Genomic DNA, 17,357 nt, shown 5'->3' with positions numbered 1-17,357 from the left:
AGACCATTCAAACCTCAAGTACACTTTGTCTTAATTGCACATTTGTTCTTAGTATAGTGGCCACTACTTTATAGCACACTTTTCAGAAATTAAGCCTTCCTGAAGCTCAAAACAAACAAGCTTTATCTACTTCAGTATTTCTTACTCAGCTTTCATTAACAGATGTGCCCTCACTTTCAGGCATGGCCTCAGGTTCAATCAGGACAAGTATTTCACTGCAATTATTCCAGCACTAGAATTTTAGCATAGTCATAACAAGTACCTTACTCAAGTTGTTATATAACAATACACGCTTTAGTTCAGTAAAACAGTTTCTAATTATTTGATACTTCTTGCACAGTAATTTTTCTTAAAGTTAAATAAAAAAACCTTCTGTAGTGCAGATAAGCACATATTTGGTAATCACTATGAAACTGAATGAAACTTTCATGTAATTTAAAGAAAACCCAGATCTACAGGAAGCTTTTTATTTAATAACTTAGCAGTGAGCTGCGAGAACAGCAACTGTGTCCCAGCCAAATCTATGCTTAGGCAGTTACAGGTTCAGGGTTCCATTTGTAACAATCACCAAGAACAAAATGCAAGTTTTCTTTAAAAATTACTTTTAAGCCTCAGAGATGGAAAACAAAACTTCAAGGAGAATATAACTGATGTACACGTGAGTCTCTAGACAGCACAAGACAAGAGCCTGAGGTAGCACAAACTCCCAGAGCATCTCAGCTGTAAGTTACCATCTTTCTACTCCCACACACACAGTACCCAAAGCACTGGGTTGTTTTAGAAGTATAGTGTAGAAGCTAATACAGTTAACATTTATTTCTCAGTTTAGGACACTTACCACCAGCCCCAAAGTTGACAACATACTGAGAAAACAAGGCATCCAGTTCATCATACTGTACTAGCGCGTCCTCAAATTGCTGCAGCATCTCAAAGACGAAGGCCAGTTCTTCCTTTTGACAAACAAGTAATACAAACAGCATGTTAAATACTAGTCATATTTTTTATTAAAATCTGCCTCCATCCACACAGAAATCTAGGAAGTACTTTTTCCTTCCCCCCCACCCTGCTTCCAGTGCTCACACATATAGGGTAATTTGCCATTGTAACTGATGCATCATTTCTTCCTAACACAAAAAGGTTCACAAAGAAAGCTATGGTCATATTCCTAAATCCAGGAATTTCTGCTAGGTATCCAGATCCTGAATCACTACGAGATACTGTTGATAAATCTATGAAAAGTTTGAGTTTCAAAAAAAATTGCTGAAGACTCATCCTCCATAATAGTTATAACTTGTTCCTTCTGATTACACTGTGAGGGCAGCAGTTACAGCATCAACAAAGGTTCAATTAAGCACAGAGAAGGAAGCCAAAGCTGCTGGTGGAAAAAGTTTCAGGGATGTGGATATATCACATGCAAGAGGCAGTGCATGAAGTCAAAGGAGACATGAAGACAATACAGAACCAGGGAGGAGAAATGAACTGTACAGGCACCAGACAAATCCAAAGGAATCAAGATTTTCGGTTCCATTGTTCAAGAATATCTTGTTTTTCTCTACATCGGCTAAAACAAGACACATTTAGAAGCACAAAAACCTGAAATTCATGGACAGTCTCTACACAGGATTACTTCAAAATACACTTTTCTCTGAAAACAATCTCTAGGCATACTGATATTAATCTAAGCAAAGAAAGCATAGTAATATTCACATTAGATAGCAATAACAGGCTTGAGTGCCTCTGCACAGTCACAACAGTAGAACATTCATCCAACATTCAAAACTAAAACACTTGTTTATAAACACAGTGTTTGCTACAGTCTAGGTTCATAAAACTTCGACAAGTCTGAAGATTCTGTACTGAGTTACAACGTAACACAAACCTCCTACAAGAAAGATCTGAAAAATACTGCTTTCATACCAGTCCATCTCCCCCTCCTCCCAATCCCACACCCCAAGAATAAACAGAATATCAAAAAAACCCACACAAAGACAGCAGACAAAAAATGCCATTATTCAAACTAAGACTCAAGCGCTCTGTTCTTCAAGACGACCCATACCTGGACCATGAAATACTCGCAGAAGCTCCAGCCTGGCTCAGTCCTTTTCTCTCTCAAAGTTCTCATGTCATCTTCAAACTTGCCTAAGTTTTTGGTAAAAGACATGAGAAGCAATGTCCTGAGTTTGGTCAGGAAGGCATTCCAAGATTCCTGAGAACGGGAAGAGTCTTTCAAAGGGTCAGAAAGTACCACACACCTGTAAAGAGGTTGATTAAAATTATTTTGGGCAGGGGGGTATAAGACATAACATTTATATATATAAATACACCTCTGAATACTGTGCACACCTGACAGTATTCACAGCAGACAACTTGGATTTTCAATCAACACTGAAAAAACAAGCAAACAAAAAACCCCCAACACATACACCCCTCCCCCCAAGGTCAGCGACTTTTCCTTCTCCATAAACATCAGCCTTAACATACTCAGGTGGGAAGAAGCTTTAAGTGTTTTCCACCAAACGGTTATTATAAATGTTTACTTTTTTTAAAAGCAAATAATGGCTACACTATTTCAATTACTTAAACACAGGTAAAGCTGTAGCTATGCAAGCAAAAAAATATCTGCTTAGAAATGCAATTAGCAGAACAGTAATTACAGTTACTCCTGGCAAGGATTATGCTAGATGAAAATCAAGATCCATTAGACCGCATATAGTCAACCTTTCATATGTCATTTAAAATTATTCTCCAAAGTATATTCTTGCAAGATGCCAACTTATTTTACACATCCTATATGCTAGAACTCCTACTGCTTTTTTGAAATAAGCACTTAACAGACCACATCAATTCACAAATAAAAGTCTTAGAATATTTTCATTCCTTAGCTTTCCTACCCATCCCTTCCCTTCCCCCCGCCCAAAAAAAAAAGAATGAATGAATATCTCTAAAGACACGAAAATCCCTCATCCAGGCAGAACTCCATTTCAAGTTAGAAAAATCATCTTATCTTACTGCAAAATGTTTAAGCAGAGCAAATCAGTCAGAAATCAAAGCAAATTGAACAAGCGTTGTTCAAACTATTTGCCAAAATAATACTGTAATATACCAACACTGTCTAGATACAAAGAAAGTGCTGACAATGTACAGCACGTTCTAACAAGATGACTTGCCAGTCACTGTCAGCTTACACTAAGGTATGAGTGGTTTCATCTACCCTTTTAACTTCAAATGCTTATCCTGTCACTCATTCTCATGGGGAAAATCTTCCATTTAAAGTTAATTTTTGAAATAAAAAAGAGAAAAACATAAGATAGAATACATTCTGTGCAGTGTTTTGAAAGAAGGAAAAAAGTATGTATTAGAGTTGGTTTCAGATGAAGATTTGTGTATTCTGTTGGCTTCTAACAGAAGCAGGAATGGTTTCTTATGTTCATTATTATTTTCCTTAAAATAAAAATAGCTGAAGAAACTGAATTTGAGGCAATTATTAAATCAGCTTTGTGCTATAGAGTAAGCGGTAGAAAGCACGGTGCTAAAAAATAAGCCCTTATTGGCTTAATATTCCCCTCCCACCTCATTCCAACTACCTGTAATTCTGGTAATATTTTTTTTTTTACAAGCACCTATACGAACAAGTTCTAAAAACGGATTGTTACTATGCTTTTTGCCTTAACTCTGTCTCTTAACCAGAAGGAAGTTTCAGTATACCTGAAAGGTTTTTGAAGCACATTCAAAGCAATCACTACTCCGAGAGCAACTGAAAATAAGAATTTCCCTTTATTGCTTTGTGTCCATCTTCTCCAAAGCATGGGCTTAATGGTACCACCAGTTTGAATGCTGCAATGGAAGGTCCTTAAATGACCTAGGATCCTGTTATACAGGGAACTGAATTTTTAAATCAGCAAGCTAGTCAAAGGTTAAAATGTTTGCAAGTAAAAGAATCCTTACCTGTCACTTTGTTTGTTACAGAAGTCGTTTCTTATTTTATCTACTATAGAGGTTCGGGGAAGGATATTTGTTTTGTTCTTTTTCTTGGCATCACTCTCAACTACTACAATTAGCCAGTCCACTGAGCTGTGAGCTTTGAGAACATTCTGCCACTTTGTGATGTCATCCTTGACTGTAGCTTTGTACACTTCCGTGTCCTGGGATAAGAAGCAGTGAATCATCAAAACAAACAGATACTCTCAACAATTTCAAAAGGTAAATTTTGTTCCAACAGAAGAAAAACAGAAGAGCATCAAATGAAATCAGTTAAAATGAGAAATTAAATGAGTGCAAATATGGTAAGGTTATAGCCTTTCAGTTTCTTAGTATTTTGGTTAATAGCATATGTATGTTAGAATTTGGTATATTATAATTCTTTAGATTACTGAAATTAAGATTTTTGAACTCTTAAATTCCTTTACTCTATACATTCTTAATCTTTACGACATAACCCACTTTGAAATTAGAAAGCTTAACCATTCTGTTCTCACATTGTAACAGAACTGTGACATTTGGCTCTTCTAACACTGCTGGAATCTTAAACTGCTTAAAGTTATTATGATCAAAAAAACCCACACAAGTCTTTCTTATTGCTTGACACATTTTTGGCCTCTTTTTTTTTTTTAATAGTTCAATTCAGAAAATTCTTAAGGCTGTTCTCGATAGCTTTGATTGGTCACACAGAGATACCACCTTTGTTCTTTAATTGTGTAACTAATACATAACAGAAGACAACCACCAAGCAGTAAACTGCAGGTAGACAGGATTAAGACAAGGATTAAGACATTCCGAATCTTGCCCAGTTTAGATTGCTGACCTGTACTAATACTAGATACATATAGAGGACAAATTAAAAAAAAAAATATATATATATATAAAATATTATATATAAATAAATATAATATTATATATATAAATTATATATATATATTATATAATATATATATATATAAATAAAAATATAAAAATCTATTATATATAATATATATATATTTAGGTTTAACCTGGTCAGTAGATCATAACTGAAATGATCTGGTCACATTTTCATACTATGAAGCATGTATGCTGCGCTACTGCAGTAACACTGTTAGATCTTGGTTTTTTTGTGCCAAAGCACTGAAGATTGGTTATTCAAAAGCAAGTCCTTTCAGTGTCAAGCACCATTACAAACAAATATCACTTACGGTAAGAAGTACTAAAGTAGAGAAGATTTCCAATATACTAAGTATGCAATGCTTACACAACATGGACTTGATTGTTCAAATAAGCATTAAAAGCAAATGGAAAATACCATAGAGGGCAAGTAGAAAGCCAAAACAATTTCATTTTTAAATCCAAGTACTCCATTTTTCATGATGTTTTCCTAATACTTACACAACATTCTGTCCAATAAATATGAAGAAAGGGAAAGGTCAAAAGAGCCTTATTCCCCTCTTTGGGTAGTAGCTCCTCTTTAAATTGAACAAAGTTAGATTCTAGATGAATCATCTTCGGAGCACGGCCATAAGACCTGAAGAATTTTAAAAGCCAAGTTAGTGAAGGAGACATTTATGTAGCAGAATGCAAGAATAAAAATGAATTTTGGTGAAGAATAAACTGAAATATTCTGGCATTGGAAACTCAGCAACTATGCTTACTGCCACATGATTTGTATAAAGTTAACTAAAATGAGATACTACTTGAAATATAGTAGAGTCTTTTTTAGCAAGAGCAGGACCTAGAAGCTTTCAGCTTTCATTAAAAGAATGTTCTACATCTCTAGGTCCTCCAAAAGAAGAAAAATTCCAAAAGAGAAAAAACTCCCAAAACAGTTTTTCCACCAGAAAAAGAGTGCCACACTGAACCTTTTGCAGGAAATTATATCTATTTAAATTCCCATCTATATTCCCATAAAAAAACAGCCTGCTACTTTCAGAACATGATTGCCTGAAGCACAACAAGCCATATACCAAAAGAAACAAATAAAACCTCAACTTTGCTTCAAGTGAAGCTCAGCATAGCTGAAATGTGGAAATTATTGTCCTCAAGTGCAGCACATTTGATTACCATGACTAACTAAGGTCTTCTTTCCTCAACTGAGTTGCCCTATTCAACTCAATTTATGGTAAGAACTTCTTAGGGCACCACAAATACATACTTTTCCAAATCTAGTAACACGCACCTCCTCCATTCCATGGGTTCTCTTGGAAGCTGCTGAGAAAGTGTAGGATAGAGGGAAGTAAATAAATTCTGATCTCCAGCACCTAAGAGTTAAAGACATTCATTAATTATACTATATACAAATTACATATAATATTAATAAATTAAACTATAGTTTGCTTTAATAAACAAGATATTTTGTACACTACATGGAAACCAAAGTCTAGCGCTGGCTTTTTTTTTTTTTTTTTTTTAAGTTACATGCTTACAACCCCATACAACACTTTAACAAGATACATAATAAATATATTGTTTTATAATTCCTATCACAATTTTTCACACTACTACATAATCCATATACCAATGAGAAAACTGCACCCTTAAGAAGACAGAATATCACCCATATAACTAGTCCAATGCTAAAAAAAACAAACAAAAAAAAACCAAAAAAAAAAAACTTTTCAGCCAGAGTCATTAGCTAAACAGTACATTTAAAGACCTCAAGATTTTAGCCTTTAAAAAAACAGAAGGATGGTTAGACGGTGGTTCACATCTTTCTGTAGTTGTGCCTACCATGAGAAAATTAGCAAAATTCTGTGCCTTACTGGGTTCAACTACTCCTTTCCTTCTACTATTTTGGGACTGCTGTAAATACCAAGCGGCTCCCTGCCTACTGCAGGCCTGTGCTTGCTGCCTTCAGAAAGCTCAGGTCCAGTAACATTATGCAGGTCCCCTTGAGCTGGCCCTGCACAGATGCAGCAACAGATCTGGCTAGGCTTTAATCCCTTGGGCTTTGTGCCATGCTTGAGCTCTGAGACTGCTCACAGGTTGTGAGCAACTGCATTAAATCTGTACACCACTGGAGTAACTAAGTATAAAAAAAACAGAATATGTATTATCAGCAACCTACCAATATCAACCCTTAAAGTCTGTCCTTCTCTTTAGGATGCAGAAAGAACATGAGACACACAGAGGTTCAAAATAAGTCTTCCAACTTCTGATGGATATCAGTATCTTTGAGCAAAGAGGTGGCAGACTCAGGAACAAGGTGCTTTGTCACACGTATCTGAAAGCAAGCTGACTAGTTCAACACATCAACCAATGTATAACCCCCAAATAGCCTTTCACGATCCTTAACAGGGGAAGAGATGGCATTTGTCTACTGGCAAACAGATACATCTAAATGAGAAAGGAGTAAGGTCAGAAACATGTTTTCCACTGCACTTGAGCACAGAACTAAAGTCTGCTGGGTCATGTGCCCTTCTAAAGCTGGGGCAATGATCTGGCCCATACTAGTTTAGCGGTATCACTTACTATTAAATCTCTTATTTGCATGTTGCCCTGAAGTTATCACAGCTATTGCTCTCTTCCCCATACCTCCTCCTCCTTGCTGCCTTTTTCATCTTTGGCTGACTGCATTCCCCTCTACCTCAGACCACAAATTAATAAAAACCCTTTATTTCCTCTTACAGAGGCTGCACTCTCTCCACTCCCCCTTCTTCTCCTTCACAGGATCTCTTGAGCTGAAGAATTACATTTTCCAGTTAAGATTTTAAACTGGCATACAAGCAACTCTGCTATTTCCTGGTATTTTGCCTTCTACTTCCTTCTGTAGTCATTCTCTATTATATAGCTCAACCTGAACAGAGAGATGCTCTTATCTTTCCGTGAAACAGGGCACTAGGGCTGGAGATGTACCTGACATCCCTTCTTCTCCCTCCTATCACACAATCACATATCCTGGCACAGAGGCAGGAACTACTTGTGCAGTAGTTTAGGAAAGCTTATTTGTTTTGGAAATCCCTTCTCTAGTCCACTCACCTTTTCCCAATCTTCTTACATACACTGTTTTGATTACTAGCCATTAGCACAATTATCACTGCATAATAAGTTTAAAAAAAATCAACCGTGTCTGTTTAAAAGCTACAATAAACAAAGCCAGATTTTAACATCTGCACACAAAAGCTATTATTCAGTGATACAGTTTCCTAGAATAGCTAAAAAGAACTCTACTGTTAGTGCTTTAGCATTAAGTCTCCAGAAAGGTACAGAACAAACATTTTATTCTTGACTCTTCACCTGTATCCTACTCCAAAGTAAGTGTAACATACCAAATCTTAAATTTAAGACTATAAACAAGTGTCTAAAATAAATAGTGAAACAAACATTAATTATATTGTTAATGTCATCTCATACCAGGTTACAAAAGCTCAGTGAGCTAGGCCATGGAGAACAGTCTATTGATTTGCAACTCATTACTGCCCACAAAGTGAAATACAGATCAGTGGTTTAGCAACAGCAGGCTGACCACATCAAATGATAATCCACAAAGCTTGGAACCTGAACTAAAGAAACAGTTACATATTTTTACTTCTGGAGCACAAGGAAGTACTCTTTCTATACTGCCCCTAAAAATTCAACTGGTGCCACAAAAAGAAAGGGTTTCAGAACTCAACACTCTCAATGAAAAGGATCGATCCTGAATACACAGGAACCACTAAACAATGTTGTTTAAGCATCCTGTTATTACAGACAACCATATCATATTATCAGCTTAAGAAAAATTAAATCAGTTTTATAACCACTTATTCCCCCTCCTATATTGGCTTTGATGGCATATAAAATGCACAAAATAACCTGTCTTATGATCAAGGCAAGACTGTCCTCAAGAACTAGAAGAAAGCAGAGAATGGACCTACAAGCCAAAATACATCAGATATCTTTGAACACAGAACAAATACTTCTACAAAATATTACGAGCACCCAAAGGATTATAACATTTCAAGTTCTGCTCAACTGAACCCTGTATCTACCGTAATCAGCAAATTTGAGCCAACTCACCTCAAAAAACATTAAAAATGAAGTCATCACTACAAAAATTAGCACAGATTTGACACAGGACAAATACCAACAAGACTAGTTAGTAATGTGAAAATGTAAAAGTTTTCCTTGCATGTAACTGAATTTTGGAGGGAATGTTCTGAAAACATAACTAATCCTGGAATTCAAACTTACAGTAAATCCAAAAGCCTGCAGAAAACTTAAAATCGCTTCAAAGGTTTTTGTTGTTTTGTCTGTTTGTTTTTAAGAAAGAACAATGTGGCAGGATGCCTAAGAACCATTTCATCACAGCAAGTTCACTTCAGTGAATGGGTCTCAACACTCAGCCCTCACTTTAAGAATTTTCAGGAATGGGAGAAAGTCACTCTTAGCCAAAGGATAAAGGAAGATCAGATATTGTTGAGAAGAAGGGAAGATGTGTACAAATAAGAAGAGTAATTTTGGAATCCTTTCATGACTAAAACTGAGAGGCCTACTAGGAAAGGGTTTTCTTACTTTAGAATGGCCAGAATAAAACACAAGACCTGAATTTCCCAATAGAGATGATAACTAGGGGGTAACATCAAGGAGTCATCCTTTATCATTTAAAACACAATTAGAAGGGCACATCTTTGGTTTTACCATATTAAGTTTGACTAATATAAATCTTTTACAAATAAAATAATACCAGATATAACTAGTGTAATATTTCTGCTATTTCATCATTACACATTTATATATATTTTAAAGTAATTTATAGTTTTTCTAATTTGTAGTATATCTTTTTAGTTTTTCTTTGATTTTTTTAATTTGATTTTTTATTTTTTGGTTACAATAAAAAAATCTGACAATCCATAGCCTCTAGATTACAGATCACCATCTCAGCTTTTGTAGCATGTACATCTCAATCCATTCACTCCCCATCTGGATATCAATGCACACACAAGAAAAGGAAGCACAGAATTATCCCATACTTGGGAGTTGCATCACTTATAGAGTTACTGCAAGTGAAGTGAAGCATTCATCTGTAATTTAAACTAAGTAAATAACAGAAAGCGATAACACTCAGTTGATAAACACTTTTGGAGAAAGGGAAGAAGGGAGAGAGCATACAGGATTCCTTTCTTTCCACCCTACTAAGGTTCAGAAAGCATGCCCTTCTCCACGTATCAAAGTACTTCAGAAACATAAATCAAGACAAATAGGTATCTGTCCAGAAAACAAACACGAATGAAGCACAGTGGAACCTTCAAGGGTTTTACCATAAGCCTCTTTAAACCATTGAGTCAGACAGCATAGTTTAAAAACACTTATATGGCCTTCAAACACTTGACATCAAATTGACATCCAAAATGTTAAGATGGCCAGGTCAGGCAGAAAGGAAACACCACTTACCCACATCAGTCCTGACTGTGAACCTGGCTGGAAAACTTCATTACATAAATTCAGTAAAGAATGTCTGAATCTATTGCCTGGGGCAGACTGCAGCTCTGTAGAGCAGCTCATAACCATAAATCTATCCCATGGAAAAACTTAAAAAATGATGTTAAGCTGAAAAGTGAAATGGGCAACTAATGCCCACTTAATTAGTACCAAAGTACCCATGGTTTAGGTTATAGCACAATGCAAAGGTGAGTGAACACCTTAGTCAATACTGCTGCAGACCAGGTAGGTGAAGGGCAAACTGCCCATTAAAACCACATGCTACCAGCCCCAGCTTTTCCTTTTTTCTGTTCTTCCCCTTTTATCTTTCTCCCTGATGTTCTGGCAGATGAACCCAAAGCAGCCATCCTCCCTCCTCTCCACCCCAGTCCAGTACACCTGTTCTGCTGGAAATCTGTATGGGAATGATGTGAGAACCCGAACGACAGTCTTGCCAGGATTCTCAAGAAGATCAAGCATTCACTTTGTGATAGCTGTCTGATAAAAAGCACAACAAAATATGGGCACTTTTTAGTTTGATACATGCCTAAAACCCACCAAAATCCTAAAGAAGCCATTATTTTTTCTAACCCTCCACCAATTTTACACATGTATAGGCTTTGTCACTACAGTAGCTGAATATTCCACAATTTAATATCTTCCTCTGGAGGAAATTATCCCAACCCACTAACCATACAGGCACTGTAAGAAGAACAGAGTCCTGATGTCAGATGACTAAGGCAGGCAAATACTTTACTTAGATAACAAAAACAAATCCCGTGGACTCAGATAAAAGGCTCCAAACAGCTCTAAACAAGCTCAGTCCAAGACTATACTTTGGCATAGGCTTACTTTGATTTTATTCCCAAATATCACTCAAGGCTACCTTTTCTGATGCCACTTATTCTTCCATTGGTAAAAAGTTCTGCTATGAATGCTTTTTTAAATTCACTAGCTTATTATAAGTAGATTCACCTCAGGTTTTGGAAGGGATTTTTTTTTAGGTTCTTCCCCCCTCCCCCTCCACCCTGGTTCATTTTCAAAAAAGGTCTAAAAACTGAAACAGAAAGCAGCTAGATTGCTATATAAAGTCTTACTTGATTTGCTAGGAGCCTGCAGAAGAAAAATCTTTAGTAAAGCTTTAAATCCTTAGTTACTGCTGCATCAAAATCAAGGGTTAATGCTAACAACACATTTCTTCTTCTTATGATGTATGTAATCAGATATATACCTACAAACTACTATTGAATCAACTAGACAATGCAAGTGACCCACACGGCAGACATGAGTCCTGTCTGAGAACAGGGAAAATACACATACATATGATATAGGGTTGGGGGGAGGGAGGGTGTTTTTTGTTTTTTTGTTGAAGGTCTTACTAGCTGCAAACCATTCAAACCACTTGGGCTACCTGTCACTTGTCTGGTACATCTTTTATTACTCTGTCTACACACAACATATAAGCAGATACTACAAACTGACATGGAAATTTTAAGAACTAAATGAAAATAATTGCAAAAGAATAACTTAGTAGGGAAGCGCTGAAGAACCTATTACATTACTTCATTTAGCAGGATCATGCAAGTCTTCAACCTGCTCTTTGTATGGATAAAGATAGCACTAATAACTTAAAATGCAAGCCAACCAGGTAAGGACACACTATCTTATCCAAACCTTTTGCTGATATTTATTTGCAAGAAACATCCATTCATACAATTTCAGAAAGCCTCTGAAACAGTAAGTTTCAAATATGATTCATGAGAAAGAAGCAACACTGTTTAAATTTTCAAGGGAAGTCATCCGCGTTGTTTAAAAGATGTCAGCTCAACATTTCAGAAAAACTACCCAAGTTCATGCCATCTGATGCAATTGCTCAACTTGCCTCTGCAACAAAAAAGTACTATTAATGATGCTAAAAAAATAGTATTTCTATAGCAATAGGAAAACAAACTCACTCAAATTGCTTAGTAAACAAACAAGTTCTAGCAGCAATGAAGATAAACTGCTACCAACTTGAAAGGAGAGTTTGAGAGTTTGAAAGGTAACGTGCCAGAGTAGACAACCACAGCTGAACAGTGAGGCTCCCCACTGGGTTTACACTGTAGTAAAGACCGACAGTATAAAAATTCAAACTAATTTGGAAAGGAGTCATCATGGCATTTAGACCTAACTGATGAGAATGATTTAATACCACACAGGGTATTGGCATTCTGAGAAAAGGGAGGAAAGATAAAGGAACTGCATCTTTCTGTGTATATATTACTTTTTCACATTTACAAAATACAGTATGCCCAAAGACAATTTCTCTGCATGTTTTTGGTTAGGCAGTTTATCTAAACTCTTTATTAAAACTACTTTTTTGCCAATAATACTGACACCACAAATATAAGGCTAATACATCTACCTACAAAGCCCTAGCCCAAAATTATTTCATTACAGTACCTATATGGGAAGAATGCAGTGACAAAAACTGCATTCACAATTGAAATCAAATATACAAGCTGTATGGAGGCTGCCATTTTTATTTCTATAGTCCCAAGCCAGTACATATGGGGGAAACTTAAGAAAGACTGCATTGATGGAGTTACTACACCAGTGCTGTCTTTTACAAACACATACAGACAGCCTGCCATTCTTAAACAGCAGGAAAAATATTTTTGCTGTACTTCAGTACAGAACACTGAGTCTACAGAATACTGGTCCTGGTCTTTAGAGTCTATAGTAGCATATTATAGGTGGAAAGAACAGATGGACAAAGATTGCCTTTACAAAGAAAGAAAAATAAAAACTCTCTATATAACTTTTAGTTGTCAGCTGCAAAGTTTATTTTCAGCTTTCATACTTTTTAGAGTTTCTGAGCAATCATCGCATCTTGCAAGGATTTTTACCTTTAAGTTAGTATTTGCTCCTAAACATTTTTTTTATAAAATACTAAGTGTGTATATATATGTATATATGTATGTATACATATATACATTATATATATATAATTTTTTGAGGTAAAAAAGCTCCAAGGTAAATTGCAAGTACATTACTAATCTGACAAGTTTGAGAAGATTTCTGTCCTTCATCTTGCTATCCAGATGCTAAGAATAGGTATCTACATTATCCTACCTATACTGCCCTTGAAATTTTAACATCACAAAGCAGATTTGAATTCCTTCTTAAATTGTTTTGCAGGTTTACTCTGACAGTTGTTGCCTTTTGTCCAGCAGAGTGCCATAGTTTTGTTAAGGAGAAAATTCCACAACTGTGAAATAGCAGGCGTCCAGATACGGTAGCCTTATAAAAATCCACATCAGAATGGAAGGGAATTATAGAAACACTATTCAAACTCTCTAATTCTGAACAGGAGCAACAGAATGCATTAGCACCTTGAAAGTCATACCCTCCTCCTACTCCTAAGGACGAGGAGATTAGAAACTCAAGTTCAAAGTGTTGAACACACCAGTGGACCAAGACCTACTTACCTATTCCGAAAAAGATACTTGTTCTAATCCAAATACATCTCCATCTTAAACACAAAGTACATCTGTGAAAGTCCATAAAGGAAGTTCACTTGAAAACATACTCAAGTATGTATAGACCAGCATAAACTTCATAACAGAATTATCAACATTAAGGAACAAATAACGCTGAATTTAGGACCTTACCAACATAGCAAATAATTACTTCTACAATACAAACTAACTCACAGTTTTGAATGCATAACTTTCTTTACTGTCTTTGTCCTAAATAGAAGCACTGTTTTCAGAGTATTCTCAAATTTGTTTCAAATTCATGAGTTACAACGTACAACAAAAGCATTTCTTTACAGAACATCACTCAGATACGCATGATGTTGAAAACAAGTTTCGTTCAAAAAAAATAAACCGTCTCTCAACAGTTTTCAATTACTAAGAATAACTAAAAGTTAAGAGGAGTATATCATGATAGAAATTTTTACTTAACATAAGCAAATCTAAAATTGGTAGTAAAAGGAAATACTTATAGTTTGAGGTAGAGCCTCACTTGACCTTCACTCTTCTTTCATATAGTCAAAAACTGGTCTCTTCCTGCAACTCTGGTTCTCCGCTCACGTACACCTGCTAGGTGGGACAGTTATCCCAGACTGCTTGAAACCAGGACAACAAAACAAAAGCCAAACTGTATTTGTCAAGCAACTTTAATACTGTGGTTTTGAATGCATTTTCCAAGAAACCAATATTGAACCAACAATTCTCCTCCTAGAAGACCAAGCTTCAACTGTTCATAAATCACCTGCTGTATAATTGTCAGAAAAGCTTTCCCTCAGATAAAAGTCATAATTTTGTGAAATGCATTTCTTTGAAATTCCATAGCCTCTAAATACTCCTCTTCTCTGGATGAAGGAGAAGGAGTTAAAGCAAAATGCACTGCCACTATTAAAAGCAGAGTTTTTAGTTGGGTGGAAGGAGAAGCAGCAAGTCACCATTACTACATTCAACAAAGAAGTCATCTCTTTTGCTCAGTAAACTTTATCTTATCAACTCAGATGTCTCAGTCCAATCCCCATCAGTAAGGGTACTACTGTCATGCTTGTTCATACTCCCAGAAATGACTTCCTAAGTCCAACAGTGAGGCATGCAAATGACACAATGTTCACCTCATACCCCATTTGTAGATATGTGCTTTCATGCTATATGGCAATGATTCCAAAACCTTTTGTAACCACAAAATACACTCACCATATGAAATTAATAATTTTTAACATCAGATAATCGGGCTTTAGTAAAACCTGAGGAAATTCAATGTTTGGAATTTTGAATATTTCCTGGCACTAAGAGGCCAGAGTCCTTTACTGCAGTTACCAACAAGAAAAGCAAGCCTGAGCTAAAATTACATGCACTTTGACAGACTGAAAGTTAATTTTACAGATTCAAATCATACCAGCTATAGTAAAGACTGACACCACACCACACCCCAAACACACATACTCCAGTTCTAAATAGAAGGTAAAAACAGCAAATCTAAAAACCATTCCACTATAGTCAGAACACTAGCACAGCACTTACAAGGGAGGCAACAACATTTTTCAGATGTTTCCAATATGTACATTTTCAAAGTTTAACCTGAAGGGAAATGGATTTCAACAGCATCTTGAAGTAGGACAAAGGATTCAATACATCTTGATAAAACAAGTAGTTTTTTCTAAACTAAATTCTAAATTCCGAAAACCCAAAGGACGAAAATGCTTGCTGGGATTGGGGCCGCTTATAAACAAACTTCTGTGGCTAGGCACCAGTATGCTTGAGCTGTTCACGTGTCTCTTTTAAGGGAACTTTGTGTGCAAACCTCTATACCTGTAAGAGCATAGGAACTCACACTTTACATCAGGACCAACATCCACATGCTCCAGCAGGCTGTCTCTGACACCTGTAAGAACTAATTCATCACTGGAACCGTGCAATACTGGTTGTTAAATAAACGGTCTCATTTTCAGAGATGAAACTAAAACCTAGTAATTAAAGATTAAGTTATAATGCCACTGGGGAACTGTCAGCAGGAATCCCTCCTCCCCAGAAAGCATGTCATCTTTCTGAGGATACACCTCTTACCCAGAGCGAACCTACACAAAACTCAGTGGCAAGAAGTCTGGGGTTTAAGTTTTATTGTGGTATCTAAATCTCTAAGCACCCGTAAGCAAAACAGTAATTTCTGTTACTATAACCCTGAAGCATACAGAAACAAACTGAAATTTTGTCTACGGCCATAAAAAGAAAGACTAGTTAAAAAAGAGGGAGGGGGGAGGGGCAAAAGCATCAGACCACCGCTGAGAATTGACATTTTCTCCAGACACAGCACTGGCCACAAAAACGACGCACAGCCGCGGATCTCCGCCGAAGCGCCCTTTTAGACAGGGCCGCTGCCCCGCTCCAGCCGCCCCTCCGCTATTCCAGCCGCTCCCCGCGGAACCGCCGCACTCCGGCGCCCCGCCGCCCCAGGGACGCCGTCGCCTCCCCGCGCCGCGCGCTCCCCGCCCCCCACAACGCTCCCGCCGCATGTTGCTGCCCCAGCGCGAGCCGTTAACGGCAGCCGCGAGGAAGGGCGGGGGGCAGGCACTCACAGGTGACGATGGGCTTGTTCTCCATGGTGTAGATCACCGGCGTCTTCTCCCCGCCCTCCTCCCCGGCGGCCGCCGCCGCGGCGGGGTCCATGGGCGGGCGGGGTCCTCAGCCCCAGCTCCTCCGCCCGCTGGGCGCCATGGAAACGACGGCGCTGCTCCCCCGCCCCCCCCCAGCGCGCGCGCGCACACACCCGCGCGCGCGCACACACCCGCGCACACACACCGCCGTTCCCCCCGCCTCTTCCCTGCAGCGCCGCTCCGGGAAAGAAGGCGCGCAAGCCCATCCGCTTCCTGGATCACCCGCGGAGCATTACCGCTTCCGGGGAGCGCCGCGGGGGCGGGGCCGCGCCTTAAAGGAGCGGGGCGGCGGCGGCGCTCGGCCGACAGAAAAGGGGAGGAAGGGGGAAGCGCTGGGGAGGGGAGACGCTAAGAACGGGGGGGGGGGGAGGGGAAGGGAAGGGGAGGGGAGGGGAGGGGGGAGGGGAGGGGAGGGGAGGGGAGGGGAGGGGAGGGGAGGGGAGGGGAGGGGAGGGGGGGGAAGGGGAGGGAAGGGGAGGGAGGGGAGGGGAGGGGAAGGGAAGGGAAGGAGAGGGGGGAGAGAAGGAGGGGGGGAGGGGAGGGGAGGGGGAGGGGGAGGGGGAGGGGAGGGGAGGGGTAGCGTAGCGTGGGGTAGCGTAGCGTGGGGTAGCGTAGCGTGGGGTAGCGTCGCGTGCGCCTGCGCAGAGCGGCGCGGGCGTGTCCCAGCGCGGCCGTTGTGGGCCGTTAGCGGCCGTTAGCGCTGGTCGTTCGGGGGCTGCCGTGCGGAGGGGCTGGCTCTCGCCAGAACTGCTTGCGGGCGCCGTGGGGCTGGGGAGGGCGGTTAGCACCCGGGGGGAGCGGCCTGCTGCCGCAGCGTACTCTGAAACGG

The 17,357-nt window shown here is 38.8% G+C and overlaps 1 protein-coding gene across 5 annotated transcripts in view; it reads right to left on the bottom strand.

Moving 5' to 3' along the window:
* Positions 1-16,893, bottom strand: part of TRAPPC10 (trafficking protein particle complex subunit 10) — a 43,440-nt gene extending 26,547 nt beyond the window's left edge. For 4 of the 5 annotated variants that reach the window (XM_026097970.2, XM_064497109.1, XM_026097973.2 and 1 more), the window contains exons 1-6: positions 16,451-16,893; positions 6,146-6,227; positions 5,359-5,494; positions 3,946-4,142; positions 2,057-2,252; positions 839-950 (exon numbers count right to left, since the gene is read on the bottom strand). In XM_026097970.2, coding sequence (XP_025953755.1) covers positions 839-950; positions 2,057-2,252; positions 3,946-4,142; positions 5,359-5,494; positions 6,146-6,227; positions 16,451-16,541 — 814 coding nt within the window. In that variant the 5' untranslated portion in view covers positions 16,542-16,893. Of the gene's footprint in view, positions 1-838; positions 951-2,056; positions 2,253-3,945; positions 4,143-5,358; positions 5,495-6,145; positions 6,228-7,033; positions 7,172-16,450 lie in introns of those variants that run through there. The other variant, XM_026097971.2, reaches the window with a different exon arrangement.
* Positions 16,894-17,357: the final 464 nt, after the last annotated feature.

The sequence above is a fragment of the Dromaius novaehollandiae genome, chromosome 1, assembly GCF_036370855.1.
Source record: "Dromaius novaehollandiae isolate bDroNov1 chromosome 1, bDroNov1.hap1, whole genome shotgun sequence".
NCBI classification, from domain to species: Eukaryota; Metazoa; Chordata; class Aves; order Casuariiformes; family Dromaiidae; genus Dromaius; species Dromaius novaehollandiae.
Note: the sequence above shows the minus strand (reverse complement) of the source record. Positions and strands in the feature narration are given on the sequence as shown.